A 25,162-nucleotide genomic window follows, 5' to 3' on the forward strand; every position below is an offset into this window, starting at 1 on the left:
TTCAAGGGTTCTTTATGTTGCGCAATGTGCTGTCTTGGCGCTGGAATATTGTATATAAAAGTGGATCCTCTTGATTGTATTTTCGTTCCTTTTTAGACGACACAGGCCTAATTAAATAATCAAATGTTGTGTAGTGGCTTTGCTGACATGCATCTAAACAAAATGGGTTGAGTTTGCCCCACCAAGATGTACATGTTAACATCGCCACTGCACTGTAGTAGTGACAGGGGGCCCACAAACGCCCTTTCATGATGTGCTCTGTGTTGGCCTCTCTGTAACCACCGCTGGGAGCAATGTCGGACTGCTCTTTATCCAGGTCCAGAGAAAGTTTTCTAGCAGGAGGTCTGGAGCTTATTACTGGGCTGTAGCAGAGAGAATATAAGAGGGCTGAGAGGAGGGGGGGTTGATAAAACTACGGTCTCTCTCTCTGCGCTCAGAGCGCTATTTTCTGCCAGGCTTTGAAGCGGACTGAGAGAGGGGAGAGGGAGAAGCAGGCTTCATTCATTATAGCGCTGTTATACAAGTTTACCATCCCTAAAGCGTGGACCGGACAGACGAAAAGTTTTTATCCAGGATCTGAAGAGGCGACTTCAGTGGAAAAGTCAAACGTTTCTATAGTAGGCTAAAATACATGTTTTATTTGTTTCGGACGAGGCATCGCATCGTTGCAGCACTGATACGTTTGCAGAACCTCTTCTTAGTTGGGAAGTTAGTTTCACATAGTTGGCTACTCAGTGACATTCGCTTCTTTTCGTGTGGAAGCCCTGGCGGACTAAATAACGTGATTTAGTTTGTGTTTAGCACACTTGTGGGATTTTAACTGGAGACGGAATTCTTACATGCAACAGTATTTTGTATGAGAAAGCCATGGCACAACAGAGCAGAAACGGAGGAACTTCATTAAACAACAACAACGGCATCGATAACACCAAGAGGAAACTGTTGATAGGACTGGACCTCTTCTGTCTGCTCCTAGGTGAGTTTCAAAGACATATTATGCCCAACTGTAAACACATGAAATTACTTGACAGCACCGAATGCTCTATAACGTGACAAGAACGTGACAATACTGCCACACAGTAATGCCACCAGGGAAAAGTGCGGGCTATAACAAATTGGACAATTACATAACATATTCAACACGGTAATGGGTGTGACCAAATTGTATAAAACTGCGCTCACTATAATGTACTATCAGTGAAAACAGAACAACTGTCAGTGTGTTATAACAGAGAGAGAGAGAGAGAGAGAGAGAGAGGCGGCGGGAGTGGGTACGCAACCCTGAGCAGAGAAAGAGAGGCGGCGGGAGTGGGTACGCAACCCTGAGCAGAGCGAGAGAGTGGACACAACTGCGTCCAATATGTCCAAAGGGACATACTATATTTCAAATAATGTAATATGTTAACATACTATATTTCAAATAATGTGTTTATGTTAACATACTATATTTCAAATAATGTGTTTATGTTAACATACTATATTTCAAATAATGTAATATGTTAACATACTATATTTCAAATAATGTAATATGTTAACATACTATATTTCAAATAATGTAATATGTTAACATACTATATTTCAAATAATGTGTTTATGTTAACATACTATATTTCAAATAATGTAATATGTTAACATACTATATTTAAAATAATGTAATATGTTAACATACTATATTTCAAATAATGTTAACAACCTGCACCATGTCCACCTAACACACTCCGTTAACGTGATCAGAGTCAGACCGTGAAATAGACGTCAGACAGTGAGAACCAGGACCATGGGACTACGTTTTAAGTGCCACTGAGAGAGAACACATTGTGGTTGTTGACATGGTGTGAAGTGGTCAGCCAACATGGCATATGGTGTCCTAAAGACCACTGTCTGACTGAACAAGACTCTGACTCTGAAAATTAACCTAACTCAATTTATTAAGTTGCAGTTAAGTCAAATCGTTTATAAATGTTATTAACTCTAGTTAATAACAGTTTTCAGAGTCTAGAATTGGATATTAGATTATCCCAATTAACAGTGGGAAAGGTGTAGACTTTAATGCTGCTTATGAGCCCTACCCAACGCAGACTTTTAAAAATCAGAAAAATACAAATAGTAACACAAGGAATAAAATACACAAGAATTAAGATATATACAGGGAGTACCAGTGCCAGATCACTGTGCAGCTATATACAGGGAGTACCAGTACCATATCACTGTGCAGGAGTATGAGGTATGTGAGGTAGAAATTTACATGAAGGCAGGGTAAAGTGACTAGGCATCAGGATAGATAATAATACGAGTAAAATAAAGAACAAAGTAGCAGCAGGAAAGGATGCGTGTGAAACTGTATGTATGTGTGTGTGGCATTGGCATGCGTGTGTGTTCTGTGTGTGTGTGTGTGTGTATGTAGTGTATGTGACTGCATGGTGGTTTGTGTGAGAGTGTCAGTGTAGTGTGTGTAAGTGAGTGTATTAAATAGTGTATATACTGTATAGTATTGTGAGTGTGCACAGTCAGTGCAAGATAGGGTCAATGCAGATAGTCCGGGTAACCATTTAGCAGTCTTATGACCAGGGGGAAGAAGCTGTTCCGGAGTCTGTTGTAACGTTAGCCGCGATGTTCCAGTACAGTGTTTGCTGGATGGAAGCAGAGTGAACAGTCTATGGCTTGGGTGGCTGAAGTCTTTGTAATTTTTTCGGGCCTTCCTCTGAAACCGACTGATATTTGTATTTGTATTTATTATGGATCCCCTGGCAGCAGATACTCTTCCTGGGGTCCAGCAAAATTAAGGCAGTTTATACAATTTTAAAAACATTACAATACATTCACAGATTTCACAACACACTGTGTGCACAGAGGCCACTACTCCACCACTACCACATATCTACAGTACTAAATCCATGTGTATGTATAGTGAGTATGTTAACGTGTGTGTGTGTGTGTATATGCATGTGTCTGTGCCAATGTTTGTGTTGCTTCACAGTCCCGCTGTTCCATAAGGTGTTTTTTATCTGTTTTTTAAAATCGAATTTTACTGCTTGCGTCAGTTACTTGATGTGGAATAGAGTTCCATGTAGTCATGGCTCTATGTAGTACTGTGTGCCTCCCAAAGTCTGTTCTGGACTTGGGGACTGTGAAGAGACCTCTTGTGGCATGTCTTGTGGGGTATGCATTGGTGTCCGAGCTGTGTGCCAGTAGTTTAGACAGACTGCTCGGTGCATTCAACATGTCAATACCTCTCATAAATAAAAGTAGTGATGAAGTCAATCTCTCCTCCACTTTCAGCCAGGAGAGATTGACATGCATATTATTAATATTAGCTTTCTGTGTACATCCAAGTGCCAATCGTGCTGCCCTGTTCTGAGCCAATTGCAATTTTCCTAAGTCCTATTTTGTGGCACCTGACCACACGACTGAACAGTAGTCAAGGTGCGACAAAACTAGAGCCTGTAGGACATGCCTTGTTGATAGTGTTGTTAAGTTCTATTATAGACAGACTTCTCCCCATCTTAGCTACTACTGCATCAATATGTTTTGACCATGACAGTTTACATTCTAGGGTTACTCCAAGCAGTTTAGTCATCTCAACTTGCTCAATTTCCACATTATTTATTACAAGATTTAGTTGAAGTTTAGGGATTAGTGAGTGTTTTGTTCCAAATACAATGCTTTTAGTTTTAGAAATATTTAGGGATAACTTATTTCTTGCCACCCACCCAGAAACTAACTGCAGCTCTTTGTTGAGTGTTGCTGTCAATTCAGTCGCTGTAGTAGCTGACGTGTATAGTGTTGAGTCATCCGCATACATAGACACTCAGTGGCATGTCGTTAGTAAAAAGTTTAAAAAGCAAGGGACCTAAACAGTTACCCTGGGGAATTCCTGATTCTAACTGGATTATATTTGAGAGTCTTCCATTAAAGAACACCCTCTGTGATCTATTAGACAAGACAAGTAACTCTTTATCCACATTATAGCAGGGGGTGTAAAGCCATAACACATACGCTTTCCCAGCAGCAGACAATGATCGATAATGTCAAAAGCTGCACTGAAGTCTAACAAGACAACAATACTTTTTTCACCTCTTCCATACTGACTTCAAAAGTGCACTTCTATACTTGGATGTGTAGTGTCAGCGTCTGTTGCTGGCATGTCATCCCTAAATTTGTTTATCTTGCCAATGAAAAAGTCATTAAAGTAGTTTGCAATATCAGTGGGTTTTGTGATGAATGAGCCATCTGATTCAGTGAATGAAGGAACCCAAAGCTTTTTACTATCATTCTTTATATAATTTATCTTTGTTTCATAGTGTAGTTTATTTTTTATTGAGTTTAGTCATATGATTTCTTAATTTGCAGTACATTTGACAATCAGTTGGGCTGCCAGACCTAATTGCCATACCTTTTGCCTCATCCCTGTCAACCATACAAATGTTCAATTCCTCATCAATCCAAGGGGATTTAACAGTTTTTATAGTTTTTTTCTAGATGAGTGTGTGCTTATTAGTAACTGGAATAAGTAGTTTCATAAATGCGTCAAGTGCAGCTTCAAGATGCTCTCGATGGTGCAGCTGTATAACTTTTCAGCCTCCTGAAGGGCTCTGTGTGTGTGTGTGTGTGTCCAGGGGGAGAGATGTTGTAGATGTTTTAAAGTGCTATAACTTGCACATTTTACTGCACCTTAATTAAATAGCCCCCCCCCCCCCCCCCCACCTCTCCCCTCCTGCCATCCTCCCTTTCCCTTATTGCTCATATTACCTTCTGAGCTGCCTTTCCATCTAGAGAACAGGAATGGTATGAAACGAGGACTAGAGTTTAAGAATAAAAATAGGAATGGAATGGTGTGAAATTGGAATAGAAATAGACAAGGAATGGTGTGGAATTGGAATAGAAATAGACAAGAAATGGTGTGAAATTGAAATAGAAATAGACAAGGAATGGTGTGGAATTGGAATAGAAATAGACATGGAATGGTGTGGAATTGGAATAGAAATAGACAAGGAATGGTGTGGAATTGAAATAGAAATAGACATGGAATGGTGTGAAATTGAAATAGAAATAGACAAGGAATGGTGAGGAATTGGAATAGAAATAGACATGGAATGGTGTGGAATTGGAATAGAAATAGACAAGGAATGGTGTGGAATTGAAATAGAAATAGACATGGAATGGTGAGGAATTGGAATAGAAATAGACAAGGAATGGTGTGGAATTGGTATAGAAATAGACATGGAATGGTGAGGAATTGGAATAGAAATAGACATGGAATGGTGAGGAATTGGAATAGAAATAAACAAGGAATGGTGTGGAATTGGAATAGAAATAAACAAGGAATGGTGTGGAATTGGAATAGAAATAAACAAGGAATGGTGTGGAATTGGAATAGAAATAAACATGGAATGTGATGATGCTCTGGAGAGCTTTTTCCATGTGACATTCATTACAGAACAGCATTGACACGGGTCAGGCAAGGCAATGTCGTGTGTGTGTGTGTGTTTGTGTGTGTGTGTTTGTGTGTTTCTGAGGTGATGATGGCTCGTTTGAACTGTAGACCCCCTTGAGTGTTACCAATGCCAGCCATCTCCTCTGTTTCTCTCTTGTTCTCCCTCTTTCTCACCCTCTTTCTCTGAGAGCAGGATTAGGGAGTCAAGCCTAACTTTACACATTCTCTCCCAGAACCCGAAAGCAAATAAAGCCTAACTTTACACATTCTCTTCCAGAACCTTCCAGAAAATCCCCTTCAGCTGTCCGTCCCCCATCACTCTACAGCAGATTAACTTTCTCTCTCTCTCTCTCTCTCTCTCTCTCTCTCTCTCTCTCTCTCTCTCTCTCTCTCTCTCTCTCTCTCTCTCTCTCTCTCTCTCTCTCTCTCTCTCTCTCTCTCTCTCTCTCTCTCTCTCTCTCTAATTGCTTAAACATGTGTTGTGTGTTGTGAGGCAGGGGGAATGTCTCTCAACTGTAAACCCTGCTCTGTGCACAGAGATAGATGGGCAATTCCACGACAACCAAATTACTCTTTGAAAAAACATTGATTTCAAAGTTTAACAAACCATACAACTCTACGCAGAAGGACTACTTTGAACAATTTACACAGCAAATTTCACAAAAACACATTTACTTGAAGAACTGTGCAGATGCAAAGTTTGGTAACAGAATTACGGTAAAATCTCCCCCAGTTTTGTTATGCAACCAAATTTTCCAAAAACTCTGTTAAATATCTGCACTGAATTAAGATTCTGCAGAAAGGATGGGGTGTCAGTTATGACATAACACCTTGAAAATAATATTTGGGTTATTAAATTACAGTAGGTGAAGTGGAATTACTGGTTGTGGAATTGGAATTCCGTAACGGAATTCCGGGAATGGAATTACATCATGGGTCTCTTATCTTTACTATACAGAAATGCATAATTTTGGATATGAATATCATTCTCTTCATGGTGATGTATCCTGAATATGTACACAATGGTAGAAATATGCAATGTCCTTCTTTTGCAAATGTGGGTATTGTTATACACACTGGCTATTATTGTAATGAACTCCAAATCTAGAACAATCATAAACGTGTATGTTTCACACGTTTGTGTGCACAGTCAGTGCAAGATAGTGTCAATGCAGATAGTCCGGGTTTAGAACTCTTATTGCCAAGGGGTAGAAGCTGTTCCGGAGCCTGTTGGTCCGAGAGCCGTGATGCTCCGGTACCGTTTGCTCGATGGAAGCAGAGTGAAAAAACAGAACAGCACAGCAGAGCACAGGTAGGGGGTGGCAGGTAGACTAGCAGTTAAAAGCGTTGGGCCAGTAACCGTGTAGGCCGTCATTGTAAATAAGAATTTGTTCTTAACTGACTTGCCTAGTTAAATAAAGGTTAAATAAATACAAATAAGTAAAAAATCTCAAAGTTGCTGGTTCAAATCAAAGGCTGACTAGGTGAAAAATAAGTTGATGTGCCCTTGAGCAAGGCACTTAACCCTAATTGCTCCTGTAAGTCACTCTAAAAAAAAAGATTAAAAAAAAAAAAAAAAAAAGATAGATAAGTGTCAGCTGAATACGTAAATAATTTAAAGTAAAGTAGTAAAGTTGATATGTACAGTAAAATACAGTACACTGTACTGTTCTCTATCGTACTCTACTGTGTGGTCCAAACCTGGAAAACATAGACGTCTATGATTGGTTCAGATTTGGTCCAGCCAGGGCGGACTGACCAAGTTTCAACTACTTTTCAACATCGATGGGCGTCCGGTGTCGGTTGGTGCTCAGTGGGTGAGGATGCTTGTTACAAAAAATGGAAAGAGGGTAGGTGTCATGGTAGGTGTCAGTATGAGAGGTGACATTAACTGGGGAGAGAGAGTGGCAGAGAGTGAGAGGGTGGGGTTGTCCCGACAGTTTTCACGCTCTTGCTTTGACCACGAGACAACAGAAAGTGAAAGAAAACAGTTATGAGCTGAACATAACAGTATGCCAGTGGAAGGGAGGACAGTAGCAGGTGACCCAACTGTGATTTCCCATTGTGGCCTTTTAAATTGCAGTAATTCCGTTAAAGATTTTGGGGTAATTCCATCACCGATTTGGTAACAGAATGACAAGTTTCAATCACTTAATAATTCATTAACAAACTTGATATCAGTAAAAACACTGTAACTAATTGGTAGGTCTACCTTTACCTTTTACTTCTGTGAACTTTCATTATCCTCCTTCCTTATGAGGTAAATAAATATTTTCAAGATATGTGGGTTTTTGGTAACAGAATTGCAAGGCAGAAGGTCCTTTTTCTTAAACTTACAGAAGATAAATAATTTCTCCATAACTCAACATAAGTGTTGATATTAGTTGTCAGGGGTCTTTACTTCAACATTATTGTCTTTTGATGTATTTCTAATACCTTTTAAGACATTTTCTGGTAGATATTTTCTAAGACCCTTCTAAGATCTGTTTGACCAAAATTCAAAGCCTTTGCTTATTCCACATTTTTAGACTGGAAAATTGTTGAGAAATGTATATATGCATTAATAATAATAAATAATATTTTTCATATAGTCTTAGCTTTCATTTGACACCCAATTTGACATCCTTTTAGAAGGAAATGTCCAAATAGATTGAGAGAGGAGAGAGAGAGAGAGAGAGAGAGAGAGAGAGAGAGAGAGAGAGAGAGAGAGAGAGAGAGAGAGAGAGAGAGAGAGAGAGAGAGAGAGAGAGAGAGAGAGAGAGAGAGAGAGAGAGAGAGAGAGAGAGAGAGAGAGAGAAAAAGTAGCGGTAGAGAACCTGCACCAGAGGTACATGGGAAATATCACCTTAGAACCTCAATCATCTAAAACAGAAGTAGATGGGAGGGGAGAGAGGGGAGGGAGGGGAGAGAGGAGGGAGAGGTGCTCAGAGATAAAGCTGACAGCACACTTCATTTAGGTACTGAATGAAATTACATTATGCTCCTGTCATTTCATTTCTCCCCTCCTCCTCTCAGTCCTCAGAAACAGATGCACTGTTTTATATAAACTCAGAAACAGATACACTGTTTCATATAAACTCAGAAACAGATTCACTGTTTTATATAAACTCAGAAACAGATTCACTGTTTTATATAAACTCAGAAACAGATACACTGTTTTATATAAACTCAGAAACAGATACACTGTTTTATATAAACTCAGAAACAGATTCACTGTTTTATATAAACTCAGAAACAGATACACTGTTTCATATAAACTCAGAAACAGATTCACTGTTTTATATAAACTCAGAAACAGATTCACTGTTTTATATAAACTCAGAAACAGCTTCACTGTTTTATATAAACTCAGAAACAGATACACTGTTTTATATAAACTCAGAAACAGATTCACTGTTTCATATAAACTCAGAAACAGATTCACTGTTTCATATAAACTCAGAAACAGATTCACTGTTTTTTATAAACTCAGAAACAGATTCACTGTTTTATATAAACTCAGAAACAGCTTCACTGTTTTATATAAACTCAGAAACAGATACACTGTTTTATATAAACTCAGAAACAGATACACTGTTTTATATAAACTCAGAAACAGATTCACTGTTTCATATAAACTCAGAAACAGATACACTGTTTTATATAAACTCAGAAACAGATTCACTGTTTCATATAAACTCAGAAACAGATTCACTGTTTCATATTAACTCAGAAACAGATTCACTGTTTCATATAAACTCAGAAACAGATTCACTGTTTTATCTAAACTCAGAAACAGATTCATTGTTTCATATAAACTCAGAAACAGATACACTGTTTTATATAAACTCAGAAACAGATTCACTGTTTTATATAAACTCAGAAACAGATACACTGTTTCATATAAACTCAGAAACAGATTCACTGTTTTATATAAACTCAGAAACAGATTCACTGTTTCATATAAACTCAGAAACAGATTCACTGTTTTATATAAACTCAGAAACAGATTCACTGTTTTATATAAACTCAGAAACAGATTCACTGTTTTATATAAACTCAGAAACAGATTCACTGTTTCATATAAACTCAGAAACAGATACACTGTTTCATATAAACTCAGAAACAGATACACTGTTTCATATAAACTCAGAAACAGATTCACTGTTTTATATAAACTCAGAAACAGATACACTGTTTCATATAAACTCAGAAACAGATTCACTGTTTTATATAAACTCAGAAACAGATACACTGTTTTATATAAACTCAGAAACAGATATACTGTTTTATATAAACTCAGAAACAGATACACTGTTTCATATAAACTCAGAAACAGATACACTGTTTTATATAAACTCAGAAACAGATTCACTGTTTTATATAAACTCAGAAACAGATACACTGTTTCATATAAACTCAGAAACAGATTCACTGTTTTATATAAACTCAGAAACAGATTCACTGTTTCATATAAACTCAGAAACAGATACACTGTTTTATATAAACTCAGAAACAGATTCACTGTTTTATATAAACTCAGAAACAGATTCACTGTTTTATATAAACTCAGAAACAGATTCACTGTTTTATATAAACTCAGAAACAGATACACTGTTTTATATAAACTCAGAAACAGATACACTGTTTTATATAAACTCAGAAACAGATTCACTGTTTTATATAAACTCAGAAACAGATACACTGTTTTATATAAACTCAGAAACAGATTCACTGTTTCATATAAACTCAGAAACAGATTCACTGTTTCATATAAACTCAGAAACAGATTCACTGTTTTTTATAAACTCAGAAACAGATTCACTGTTTTATATAAACTCAGAAACAGCTTCACTGTTTTATATAAACTCAGAAACAGATTCACTGTTTCATATAAACTCAGAAACAGATACACTGTTTTATATAAACTCAGAAACAGATTCACTGTTTCATATAAACTCAGAAACAGATTCACTGTTTCATATTAACTCAGAAACAGATTCACTGTTTCATATAAACTCAGAAACAGATTCACTGTTTCATATAAACTCAGAAACAGATTCACTGTTTCATATAAACTCAGAAACAGATTCACTGTTTTATATAAACTCAGAAACAGATTCACTGTTTTATATAAACTCAGAAACAGATACACTGTTTTATATAAACTCAGAAACAGATTCACTGTTTCATATAAACTCAGAAACAGATTCACTGTTTCATATAAACTCAGAAACAGATTCACTGTTTCATATAAACTCAGAAACAGATACACTGTTTCATATAAACTCAGAAACAGATTCACTGTTTTATATAAACTCAGAAACAGCTTCACTGTTTTATATAAACTCAGAAACAGCTTCACTGTTTTATATAAACTCAGAAACAGATACACTGTTTTATATAAACTCAGAAACAGATTCACTGTTTTATATAAACTCAGAAACAGATACACTGTTTCATATAAACTCAGAAACAGATTCACTGTTTCATATAAACTCAGAAACAGATACACTGTTTTATATAAACTCTTTGAGTCTTTGAATCCATGTGGAGTACATTTCCTCCACAAACCAACTTCTACCACTTTAGAAACACAGGCTGGTATGCACACACACATACGTGCACATACACGCGCACACACACACTCTCACTCTCTTTCTTTGTGATGCTAAACTTGGACAAGCTGTCTGTTTTTATTCACTGGCCTGGTTTAGTGGCGTGGGGGTGAGGGAGGGAGGGATGAATCTAGAGAAAGAGAAGAGGAGATAGAGGGGGGCTATCAGGGGGAATGAAAGGGGGAGGAATGCGAGTGTGGAGGACTTGAAGAATGTACGATTGTGAATGGGCTTTGTCCTTACCCGAGTGTGTGCTGCAAGTGGGTGTGTGTGTGTGTGTGTGAGGGCGTCCGATGGTGATGTTTAAGTGGCAGGAGAACCTCAGGGATAAGACAGGGTACTACCTGCCACTCCCCCAACACATGCAGGGTTCTGGTGAACACAGTCTAGGCAGACAGTTTATAGACCCTCCTGTTCCTCTTGTATAATTCAGAGATAATATATAAATCAGCTTCTATACTGTCAGAGAGAACAGCAGCCCAGAGAGGGATTGAGACCGACAGACAGTAAACAGTTGAGCTCTAGTCCTTAATCCCATACTGGCTGTTGGACACATTACAGCATCTGCTGATTCGCATAGTTGGAAAGAGCATGCAGGAACATTGAAAATATACACATGCCACGCGCACGCACACAGCAACCCAGGGCTGTTTGAGAGTGGGAGATTGCAGATGTTGCAGATGTTTGTTAGAAGACGTGTTCTAGGTGGAGAGATGCTGCAGTTCTGGAGCACTGTGTGTCTGTGTGTGTGTGTCTGTGTGTGTATTTGTGTGCCTGTGTGTTCATGTTCAGACTAGAGCTGGGGAACTATTCAAGGTTGGCATCTTTCTCAGAATATTAATTCCAGTCCCTCCCTCTCTCTCCTCTCCACTCTGACTTTTAATCCAGTTGGCTGCTCAGAAAGCAACAAACAGTGAAAGTAAATGCTAAGCAAATGTCTCTATAGCGACCAATCTTATTCTGTAAGGACCGACGCCAGAGACGAGAAGCAGGTATGGGGAGCTGACATTTAATTATGAACAGACAAAGAGCAAGACAGAAACAGCGTCAGAACACAGATACACAATGACAAACAACAATCAATGCAGCAGCGGGGAACAGAGCTGGGGAACTGACAAATATAGGGGAGGTAATAAACAGGTGATTGGGTGAGTCCAGGTGAGTCCAATATCGCTGATGCGCGTGACGAGGGAAGGCAGGTGTGTGTAAATGATGGTGGCAGGAGTGCGTAATGCAGGGCAGCCTGGCGCCCTCGAGCGCCAGGGGGAAGAGCGGGAGCAGGCGTGACAGATTCATTATTATTAACATTTCCTAATGTCACTGAATTAGCTGAATTTGAGATTTGAGGTAATGTGTGTTTGTGTGTGCAGTCTGACCTGACGTCAGTCTCTGAATAGCATTAGAGTCCAGGGGAATTTGCCTATACTAACGTTAACCTCCTATAGCGGCTGTTAGCAATAACCCTTGTCTCTACCTCCCATTAAGACTTACAGCATTACATTACAGCAGTTTTACCTAACTTTAACCCATTCAATCACATACATAACTTTAACCCTATACTCTATCTCCCCAGTATGACATCAGTGTGTGTGTGTGTGTGTGTGTGTGTGTGTGTGTGTGTGTGTGTGTGTGTGTGTGTGTGTGTGTGTGTGTGTGTGTGTGTGTGTGTGTGTGTGTGTGTGTGTGTGTGTGTGTGTGTGTGTGTGTGTGTAGGGGCACTCAGGAAAGGGTGGGAAACAGGAAAGGTAGTGTGAGTCGGATGTAGGTGTGTCTCACTTTGCTGTGAAACGTAATACCGTCCGCTTTCCAGCCTCCTACTCCTTATCCTACTCCCTCCTCCTCCCTCCTCCTCCTCCCCTCTCCTCCACCCCTCTACCTCCCTCTAACCCCACTTTGCCAGCCCCCTCTCCCTCTCCCTCGCTCAATCAGTGGAGTGATGGTGGTAGTGGGACCCTGTAGAGGGAGGAATGTGAGTAGTTTACTTGCAGGCTGGTAGGCCTAGTGTTAGCAAGGCGCCTGTTGGATGGGTGACTAATCTAACCATAGGTGGCTCACGGCACAACTGTAAACACACACTAACACACACACACCAAACAGATTTTGGGTTAATTGTTGTGAGTGGTGCTGTTTATTCTCCAGTAGACCAAACACAGTTGTGTTTACAGATCAGGTCGGAGACCCAGATCGGGTCAGATCGGGAAGTACAGTATTACATCTTTTTACGGGTCTACTCTAGACCAGGGCTCTCCAACTCTAGCTGTCCAGGAACAAGGTCGGAGAGCCCTGTTTTAGAGGACACACAGTGACTTGGCCCACGCACTACAGACAGACAGCAGTTCGAGTGGGAGTCATCAGGCTGATATGGGAAGAGGAGCTGTGTTTAAACTCATACGGACTACCGCTATGTTTACAGACCTCTTTCCTTCAAGAGAGAACATAAACCATTATTGGGTTGACTAGAGATGGTATATAATCTCTGTAATCTATGTGATATGCTATGTATACCCCCACTCATTTCTCTTCTTGCTCTTCCATGGCTGTATTCTGTTACAGAGGTTTTAGTCTGCAGGGAGGCCTGCAGTGTTATGCCTGACATTTATTGTAAACACACACACACACACACACACACACACACACACACACACACACACACACACACACACACACACACACACACACACACACACACACACACACACACACACACACACACACACACACACACACACTCCATTATTTACAGTTCTGTGCATTGATACACACTAACCTATAGAGCCTTCAAACTCAACTCTGGACGTTGAAGACAGTTTCACAGCGTTTTCTTTCTTCATTTCCCCCCTATAGTCAGGGACTGATTTAGACCTTTAGGTGTGTGCAACCAGGTAGAACAGACAACCAGGAGGCTCTGGATCTCGTAGGGTAAGAGTTGAATAACCCTGCTGTAGAGGGTCACGCATGTGGACATGATGTCTATAGTATACAGGACATTTCTGGTTTGGTATTGTGATATGGTGGTATTATGGTTGAGTTGCTATGGGGTTAGGGTTGGGCCTATGCGTTTGTTATGGTATGGATTCCTTCTCTATTCAGAGCCTGTGTTCTGTTGTGTAGAAGGTGAGTTAGCTCCTGAGGCTTTAGCTCCAGTATTACAGCCTTACATAACTAGACTTAGCTCCTTGCATGTTGTCTACGCCAACCTTCATATAGGGCACCCAGACTTCCAAGAGTGTGAGTGCGTGTTTATAATCTAAGTGGCATCATGCCCAGGCTGATGTGTTTCTCTTAAACAGCCACCTGGTCTCCGGCTGCTGGTTGTACTGGTTACGTGACAGCATACACAAGAGGACGGCATATGGCAAACACACACACACACACACACACACACACACACACACACACACACACACACACACACACACACACACACACACACACACACACACACACACACACACACACACACACACACACACACACACACACACACACACAGTCACAGCTGGTGTTTGAGGCTACTGGTTGTATGGCTAGATGATAATGACACACTTGCGGGGTTTCTGAGGCCTCAGGGCTGTCATTAGATATGTTAGTGTAACAGACTGGACTGGCTGTGCGGGCAGCGTATTTGTGCTTGCCATATGCGGTGCCCTTTGTGCTTTCTGTAGCCAGTGTGTGTGATAGGAATAATGATGACGATTCACTTGAACTGTCCTCTGCTCCTCTGATCTTACTCCTCTGTCTGTGTGTGTGGGTGTCTGATCTTGCATGTGTCTTTCCTCCACAAACAGTTTTAGAGTGGTCTTGAACTCTTGATTATAATTCCAGGGTGTTTAGCTGTATGTTCTAAGTGTGGCTTTCAAGTTGACGTTTCGAGTGTGTGTTCTGTGGAATTCTGTGTGTGGGCATCACATATAAACATCTAACAGCCCCTTCTGTCTCTCTCTCCAGTCTCTCCCTCTCTCTTCGCTTTGTCCCTACCATCCTTGACAGGGCCTCATCTCTCCATCTCTTCTCTTCACTGTCACACTGGCCCCTCTGGCCTCAATACTGACTCTCTCTCTCTCTGGGGGTGGGGAGATATTCACTGTTTTGGGGAACAATGGTTCTTTTGATGCGTCTGGGCTCTTTGTGCCGCTAACGAGCACTAATAGTCCTCGGGGTAGAGAGAGAGAGGGATGGAGGGGGAGAGATGGAGAGAGGGGAGATAGAGGGAGAGAGAGAGTTAGTTCCTCACTTCTTGTGTATCTCTCAGCTACTCCCGCCCTCCCGCCGTGTCATTGGCTGGTTATTTAGTTGACAGGAGACAAATGTTACAGAGGCTTTCTGGGGCTGTATGTCAGACTTCGTGATTCTATTGTTTGGATGTAGTCTTATCCAGCAAGAGGCGGTTAAGAGGCTGTTATAAGGCTGTTAGTTCTTATCCTTCTCTCTGACACTCTCCCTATCCTGTTTACATACAGAGGGCTGGAGAGGAGAGGGTCACTGCTTAACTGGAGAACAATACTGAGGCCGTTCACACTATAGCCGGGATTTAACACCCATTGTCTTGATAGAAACAGAATCTCACACTTACTTCTTTGAGCACGCAAGCACACGCACACGCACACGCACACGCACGCACGCACGCACGCACGCACACACACACACACACACACACACACACACACACACACACACACACACACACACACACACACACACACACAGTCTTGTCTTATATCTCCCTCACTAACTTCAAGCATCGGCTGTCAGAGCAGCTTACCGGTCGCTGCAGCTGTACACAGCCCACCTGTAAATAGCCCATCCAACCAACTACCTACCTCATCCCCATATTTGTTTTAGTTTTTTTCTGCTCTTTTGCACACCAGTATTTCTACTTGCACATCCTCATCTGCACATCTATCACTCCAGTGTTAATTGCTAAATTGTAATTACTTCGCCACTATGGCCTATTTATTGCCTTACCTCCTTACTTAATTTACACATATACAGATTTTCTATTGTGTTATTGACTGTATGTTTGTTTATCCCATGTGGAACTCTGTGTTGTTGTTTTTGTCACACTGCTTTGCTTTATCTTGGCCACGTCACAGTTGTAAATGAGAACTTGTTCTCAACTGGCCTACCTGGTTAAATCAAGCTGAAATAGAAAATAAATTAATAAAATTGTACAACTAATCTTGTGGGGACACAACATTCAGTCCCATTCAAAATCCTATTTTCCTTGACCCCTAAACCTAACTCTAACCTTAACCCTAACCTTAACCTCAAAACCTAACCTTAACCCTAAACCTAACGCTGAACCTAACCTTAGCTCCTAAACCTAATTCTAACCCTAACACTAATTCTAACCTTAATCCTAAACCCCCTAGAAATAGCATTTGACCTTGTGGGGACCAACAAAATGTCCCCACAAGTATAGTTAAACATGTCCGCACGCACGTGCACACACACACACACACACATACGCGCGCGCATGCACACACACAGAGAGAGAGAGAGAGAGAGAGAGAGAGAGAGAGAGAGAGAGAGAGAGAGAGAGAGAGAGAGAGAGAGAGAGAGAGAGAGAGAGAGAGAGAGAGAGAGAGAGAGAGAGAGAGAGAGAGAGAGAGAGAGAGAGAGAGAGAGAGAGAGAACCTTCGTTACAACACTGTATATATACATAATATGACATTTGTAATGTCTTTATTCTTTTGGAACTTCTGTGAGTGTAATGTTTACTGATCATTTTTATTGTTAATTTCACTTTTGTATATTATCTACCTCACTTGCTTTGGCAATGTTAATATGTTTCCCATGCCAATAAAGCCCCTTGAATTGAATGGAATTGACAGGGGTAGCAGGCCCTGATCTCTAGCCCAGACAGAGACAGTACACTCTTCCCTTAGTGACAGCTGGTGCTCTGAGCCTCTGATATCGGGGCCTGGCGGTAAGGATGGGTGGAGAAAGGAGGAGGGTATGAGGAGAGGGGAACGAGTAGAGAAATAGAGGAATGGAGTGGGGGTGGGGGTGGGGGGAGTCATCAGCTTTCAAAGGGCCTCCAGCCCTACTTTCCAGACCAGGTCTTTGTCCTACAGGGTAATAATACCATTATAGCACCAGTAGAGGAACGCCCAGCTGGCCTGACAGACGGCTCTATTCTATATACTGTTCTTTATTCTCTATACTATAAAGCCCTGGGATCTGTGTGCTGCTGGGGTCCTATGGGGTCTCGGGTTTCCCTCCTAAAGCAGATATAACATGATGGAAGCAGTGTGCTGAACTGCCCAGTCTCCATGGGGTCTGGCACAGGAGCGGGTGGAAGATCAAATCATTTGATCTCTGAGCACAGCAGCTCTGCCTCAAAAGTGCCATGTTGGGTTCCCCCTCCTATGGAAAAAAAAAACATTTTTTCCCCCCTTATGAAGAGAAGACTAAAGGCGTCTGCATGCTTCCCATCCAAAACAGTTCGGAACAGTTCGTGCATATATTATGACGACATTTTGTGACGTTTTGGTTCGTTTTTGTCTTTGGCAAGGATGTTTTTCGGCTGTTCATGCACACACAAAACATTTCTCGAGGCAAGCCGAAGTCATTACCTGCCTAGCCCTAACCCTGCCTAGCCCTAATCCTGGCTAGCCCTAACCCTGCCTAGCCCTAATCCTGGCTAGCCCTAACCCTGGCTAGCCCTAACCCTGGCTAGCCCTAACCCTGCCTAGCCCTAACCCTGGCTAGCCCTAACCCTGCCTAGCTGGCTGCCCTTTCACTGCAGGAGAAAAGAGGCCATTCACACTGTACAGTGCTCTGCTGATGCAGCAGCTTGTCTCTCTCTGTGTGTGTGTTTGTGTATGTGTGAGTGACATCAGCAGCTTGCACAGACAAAACTCTCTCAAACACACATCAGCTATGGAGTAGAATTGAAAAGTAGAATTGAAAATGAGAGCAGAGAGAGTAGAGGAGAGGGAGAGGAGAGGAGAGGTGAGGAGAAGGAAGGAGAGGAGAAGAGAGGAGAGGAGAGATTGTAGCTGCTATGCTAAAGCTGTTCAAGTCATTGGTAGTACAGTATTTCAGGCTTGCACTGATCTCATGTGAGGGTTCTCTCCTAACCCTTAACCCCTGACCCCTGATCCTGACCTCTAACCTTGCAAAGTGGAATAGCACACTCCTAAAGAGTTCCTCAGGTTCCACACACACCGTACCTTAATGCCCATGTAGCACACACACACACACACACACACACACACACACACACACACACACACACACACACACACACACACACACACACACACACACACACACACACACACACACACACACACACACACACACACACACCAGTCACCAAGTGCAGGGCCATATTTAACACAACATTCTCTCTAAATGACTGGACAGTGGAGTATCTGTCTTTCTCTCTGTCACTTGACTGATTGCTATTAATGCATCAATGCTGGTAACAGCCAAGCTGCTAAACAAACATGTTGTAAATAATATGAAAGTGTGTATGGCCATGGGAACCCCCACTAATTATCCTCCACCAGCCTCCTAGCCGTTCTCAGAGGTCCAGTCTCTCTCACACACACACACACACACACACACACACACACACACACACACACACACACACACACACACACACACACACACACACACATACACACACACACACACACACACACACACACACACACACACACACACACACACACACACACACACACATACACACACACACACACACACACACACACACACACACACACACACACACACACACACACACACACACACACACACACACTGGCATTGACCGGTCAGATCAGAACAATGCCGCCGGGCTAGCGGAACTGGTGCCCAGCCACCCATTCTTCACACAGCTCCTCCTCCTGCCACACACGCACGCACGCACGCACGCACGCACGCACGCACGCACGCACGCACGCACTCGCACACACAGATACATGCACACACGTACAAACAGCTTATCAGAGCAGACCAGCGACCAGGCCCCCAACTGCCCTGGGCTCAGATAGGTCCTGATAACGCAGTTAATGGACCAGACACACTAGAGCTGTGGTACCTGTGTGAATCGGGTTGCTAGGGAGTTTTAACCCTTTGTTCTAATCCGGAACTGGAGCTTAGCTAACGATTGGATTAGCAGACCTTTATTATGTCATCAATAAGGAGCAGATAGAATGTTCACTTCCTCAGAAAGTTGTCAGGTAGCCTCCGGAACGCTTTCACCCCCTCCTTTTCGATCTCCCGCTATCTCTCTCCCTGTCCTTTTCCCTCCCTTTTTCTCCCCAGTCTGTCCAGCTTTCTCTCAAAGAGCCTTGTCACGAGTACACACGCACGCCAGGGATGCTGTGGTGCTGTTTGTTCACCCGCACCCACCTGCAATTGCTAACAACCCATCCCCAACCGCCAGACTATTTGTGATAAAGTGACGATCTGAGGCCCGCACCTGACCCTAAACCGCTAATATAGAAAATGCGCTGTAGGCTACAGTCAGAGACGGCGGAATGAGTCTTTGACAGGGGGTTCAGATGATGTTGTTGTTGTTGTCATTGTTGTTGTTGTCGTTGTTGTTGTTGTTGTTGTTGCCTGATTTAGATACAGTATGTTTCTTTCTCATTTCTAATAGTCAACTTGTCTAGAATTAGATACATGCAGCTTCTCTTCTTTCATTATATGTAGCCCTGGAAGACTAAGTAAATTAATCAGTAGAATGAACGCTTCAATCTAGTTGACATCGGTAAAGTTTTCTCTGTCAGCTGGATGAGCTTTTTGTAGTGTTGTTTTTGATTAACTTCACCTCTGATTCAGAGGGGTTGGGTTAAATGTGGAAGACACCTTTCGGTTGAATGCATTCAGTTGTGCAACTGGCTAAGTAGCCTCTTTTCACTTTCGCAGAGCAAAGAAGCTTAGGGACCGGCGAAAGCAACAACAAAAAAATTGAAAAAAAATATTCTGTGCAAAATCAGTTTGACCGGTTGTAAGGAAGTAGAAAGCTGGGAAGACGACCCATTATTTTTCTGATGAGATTTCAGTGGGCTTTCGATGCATATTTTATGTGGTTGAAATACTATCAGCGTTTATGATGCTGATAAAGATAGCACCTCTACAGGCGGTATCTAACTGAGCATTCACATTCTTTCAAGATGTTCCTGAGTAAAAATGTTGCCTACATTTGGTGTATCATTTTACTGCAAGGAGTCCTTCATTTTGCAGGAGTTCATATTAAGGCTATGTGAGAGGACAGACCTACAGTAGGTCTGTCCAGATGTCAGTTTCCATTTAACCCATCTGAACAGCAGACATCTTGAACTTCCCTATTTGCAGTCCCCATCTTGTGACTGTTAAATGTGTATATCGCCTCACAATCATCACTGCTATCATCCTTTTTTACCACTTCGTCAGATCTTTCCCAAACTTTTCTCCCATCTCTTTATTTTCAACTCTCCATTTCTCCATTTAAACTCCGACATTGTCCTCTTTGCCTCTGTGGATTGATGTGAACTTTTCCCAAAAGCATTTGGCTATTGGCGTGTAGGCTATTTGGTGCGCGTACAGTTAGGCCCTGAAGTTTAGCCTTACGCACTAATGCCAGACAGCCTAAAATAATGAAAGACAAACCTCAAAGTAGCCTACAGATATAAATTGCACAAGAATGATACATTTATGGATTTTTTAAGGCATTGTTTATTCAACTCTTTATTCAACCTGCCCTTCATCCACACAATATTTAATGACCCTAAACCTGCCCTTCATCCACACAATATTTAATGACCCTAAACCTGCCCTTCATCCACACAATATTTAATGACCCTAAACTCGCCCTTCATCCACACAATATTTAATGACCCTAAACTCGCCCTTCATCCACACAATATTTAATGACCCTAAACTCGCCCTTCATCCACACAATATTTAATGACCCTAAACCTGCCCTTCATCCACACAATATTTAATGACCCTAAACCTGCCCTTCATCCACACAATATTTAATGACCCTAAACTCGCCCTTCATCCACACAATATTTAATGACCCTAAACCTGCCCTTCATCCACACAATATTTAATGACCCTAAACTCGCCCTTCATCCACACAATATTTAATGACCCTAAACTCGCCCTTCATCCACACAATATTTAATGACCCTAAACTCGCCCTTCATCCACACAATATTTAATGACCCTAAACTCGCCCTTCATCCACACAATATTTAATGACCCTAAACTCGCCCTTCATCCACACAATATTTAATGACCCTAAACTCGCCCTTCATCCACACAATATTTAATGACCCTAAACTCGCCCTTCATCCACACAATATTTAATGACCCTAAACTCGCCCTTCATCCACACAATATTTAATGACCCTAAACCCGCCCCGTGGATATAACCGCTGGGACTGCGGGTTATGAGTCAACCCGCGCATCACTAATGTACGTGCGCACACACACGCACGTACACAGAGTTGCATGCACACTAATGCTGAGCTGATCCATCTTCATGCAGAGGAGAGACAGAAAAGGAGGAGGAGGAGGAGAAGAGGAGGAGGATTGTAGCTTTAATAGACTGGCAGGGCGAACAGGGTCAAACCCTTTAGTCTCTTCCCCTTCCCCTCTATCCTTGACCCCTGGCCCCCTGTCTCCGCAGTCAGGGCTGGTATGACTGAGACAGCAAGACACAAGAGGAAATCCTCTGTTTAGAGCAGATCACAATGCTTCTTCCTCTCCTCTACACCTCCCGTCATTCACCCCCACCCTCCCTCCCTCCCTCCCTCCCTCCCTCTCCTAGTCTTCGGGGTGTAGTTCTAATCCTGCCTGTGTCTAAAGCCCTGTATAGTGCCACTAGAGTTTCAGAGAGGAATCGGTCCTCTAATTGGCAGCGGCAAAATGAACCACAAAGCCAATCAAACAGGCGCCAGCTGTAATCTCTCTCATACACGCTCACTCACACACACACGCATGCATGTACACACGCACACGCACGTACACGCACACGCACACACACACACACACACACACACACACACACACACACACACACACACACACACACACACACACACACACACACACACACACACACACACACACACACACACAGGCCTGCGGTTGGTAATTGCTCATATTGTTGTCAGTAGATTAAAAGTTGGATATTGGAAATATATTGTGTGTAAACAGCATTCTTCCCCTCTCCCTCTCCCGTTCTCTTACTGTGCTCTCTCTCTCTCTCTCTCTTTCTCTCTCTCTCTCTCACGCATGTTCTGCGGTTTCTCTCTCAGTCTAGAGGAGAGAAGTGCGTACCAGAATCCGATAAGACTAATAGAAACTTTCCACTGAGCACAACCACGACTCTGCTCGTAAAACCACCCACGTCCCTCTTCCCTCCTCCCTCCATTCTCTCCTCTGTCTCTCTCTCCCTCCTTCTCCCATATCTCTGGATGTGACCCCATGAAAGATCTTTATTTAATTCACTCAAGTCCAGCTGGGCTCTCGCCAGCAGCCCTGCCCACCTCTTTCTTTCTTTCTTTTCGCCTCTCCCTCGCTCTCGCCCTCTCTCTCACTCACTTTGGGGGGGATGGTATGAAGAGAATGCCTACATACCAGGCTGCTCTCATAGAGATGGCATGGTGGGCAGGATAATACAGGACTGGCATCTCAACCAGATCGCTCAAGATTGACTTCGAAACTGGACGTCTGTCCATGTCCTGAGAACGTCAGGAAATGTCTTCAGAACCGGCCACTATTTATTTATTTTATTTATAGGGAACAATGCACATTAACATCAATAATGCAACATCCATGTAAACGTGCCGGGGTTAGCCAAAAGATCATTTGCACCCGTAGTCCCTGGGCAGGTAAGGGCTTTTAAACAGCCATTATACAAATACTCACTAAAACAATACAAAATACAAATACATTACATCCAATAATATATAATTCTAACAACAACAACAACACTATCATCAGCTGTTGTCTTACATATGAGGAACCACAGATACAGTAACTCATGTGTGAAGAGAGCACGACAAAACCTATTCCCCTCAGGAGACTGAAAAGATTTGGCAATGGTCCTCAGATCCTCAAAAGGTTCTACAGTTGCACCATCGAGAGCATCCTGACTGGTTGCATCACTGCCTGGTATGGCAACTGCTCGGCCTCCGACCGCAAGGCACTACAGAGGGTAGTGCGTACAGCCCAGTACGTCAGTGGGGCCAAGCTTCCTGCCATCCAGGACCTTTATACTAGGCGTGTCAGAGGAAGGCCCTAAAAATGTTCAAAGACTCCAGCCCCCCTTTATGCTGCTGCTACTCTCTGTTGTTATCTATGCGCAAGTCACTTTAATAACTCTACCCACATGTATATATTACCTCAATTACCTCGACTAACCGGTGCCCCCGTACTCTGTACCGGTACCCCCTGTATATAGCCTCGTTACTGTTATTATACTGCTGTTCTTTAATTATTTGTAACTTTTATTTCTTATTTCTTTTAGGTATTTTTCTTAAAACTGCATTGTTGGTTAATGGCTTGTAAGTAAGCATTTCACTGTAAGGTTGTATTCGGCGCATGTGACAAATAACATTTGATTTGATGTGTAAAGGTTTGGATAGATTTGAGCCAATTTAAATGTAAAAATACAATAATCAGTGCAGCTTCTCAAGTCCACGGGTATTGCATTCCAGTATATTGTAGCGCTAACAGAGAAGGCCGATTGACCGATTTGACTGTGTCGAAAAAGGGACAACGCAATTGTCACGATCGTTGCAATAAATATCGGACCAAGGCGCAGCGGATGTTGAGTTCCACCAAATTTAATGATAAAGTGAAACTTAGCAAAGACAAAAAACAAATAAACAATAAACTAACAACGAACCGTGACTACAGAGGTGCTACGTGCACTAACTTAAAACAATATCCCATAAACACAGGTGGGAAAAATGCTACTTAAATATGATCCCCAATTAGAGACAACGATAGCCAGCTGCCTCTAATTGGGAATCATACCAATCACCAACATAGAAAAACTAAACTAGAACCCCACATAGAATAATAAACTAGACTAACCCCCAGCCACGCCCTGACCTACTCTACCATAGAAAATAAGGGCTCTCAATGGTCAGGACGTGACAGCAATCCCCTCTAGGGGCAACAGTGAGCGTTATTACCATCAAATAGGCTTGGGTTTTGCTAAGGTGTCGTGGATGGTGGTGGTGGATGGCCGAAATCCCATGACTCCATAGCCGAAGGTCACGTGTTCAATCGCAGTGGTAGACACTCGTTTTTTATTTCAACCCCATCCCATATCTTAACCCTTAAGTTAACCAGTCGGAGTGAATGCCTAAACGTCATGTTTAATCCTATACAAAAGCTTTAACTCTTAACTTGACCATTCAGAACAATGCAGAGCAGGAGGAGCAACCCACGGTGTCAAAAACACTTTGAAGTTTGACATTTGGAGAAACGTGGATAAACGTCAGAATCTGAAGTTAAATTGATAAAACGTTGATATCTTGTTGGGCATCTACTGGGCAGAGAGAGGGCGAAGGGAGAGAGTGAGGGAGTGGATACAGCACGGACAGAGAGCCTTTTATAAACCGGCATTCAAGGCAGAGAGGAGTGTCCGACATCAGCCTCTCTCTCTCTCTCTCTCCTCTTTATCCAACTGTTCCCCCCCCCCCCTCTCTCTCTCTCTCTCTCTCTTTCTCTTTCTCTTTCTCTCTCTCTCTCTCTCTCTCTCTCTCTCTCTCCTCATCTGTTTTTTTTGTGTGTCACCCTCTTGAGCTTCCCAGCTCTTTGAGTGGTTTAGGTAGGTTAGTGGAGGTCAGCACAGTGTGTGTGTGTGTGTGTGTGTGTGTGTGTGTGTGTGTGTGTGTGTGTGTGTGTGTGTGTGTGTGTGTGTGTGTGTGTGTGTGTGTGTGTGTGTGTGTGTGTGTGTGTGTGTGTTTCCCACGTTTGTTAAGCCCATGACCTCCTTTCACTCCTCCTCATTAGCATGTGAATCCCCCCTCCCGCCGAGGACCCGGCGAGTATGAAGGGAGAGAGAAAGAGAGAGAAAGAGAGAGAAAGAGGGAGAGAGTCCTCAGAATGGGTTTGGCTGTTTACCATATGGATCTCTGGAAGTCTCACAGGGTGTGTG

General features: G+C 42.3%; 1 protein-coding gene across 2 annotated transcripts in view; it reads left to right on the plus strand.

The window, feature by feature from the left end:
• Window positions 1-422: 422 nt before the first annotated feature.
• plpp3 (phospholipid phosphatase 3) overlaps window positions 423-25,162 on the plus strand; it is a 43,346-nt gene continuing 18,606 nt past the window's right edge. For both annotated transcript variants that reach the window (XM_038999546.1, XM_038999545.1), the window contains exon 1: window positions 423-976. In XM_038999546.1, coding sequence (XP_038855474.1) covers window positions 868-976 — 109 coding nt within the window. In that variant the 5' untranslated portion in view covers window positions 423-867. The remainder of the gene's footprint in view (window positions 977-25,162) is intronic.

This window comes from Salvelinus namaycush, chromosome 8 (genome assembly GCF_016432855.1).
Source record: "Salvelinus namaycush isolate Seneca chromosome 8, SaNama_1.0, whole genome shotgun sequence".
Lineage (NCBI taxonomy): Eukaryota > Metazoa > Chordata > Actinopteri > Salmoniformes > Salmonidae > Salvelinus > Salvelinus namaycush.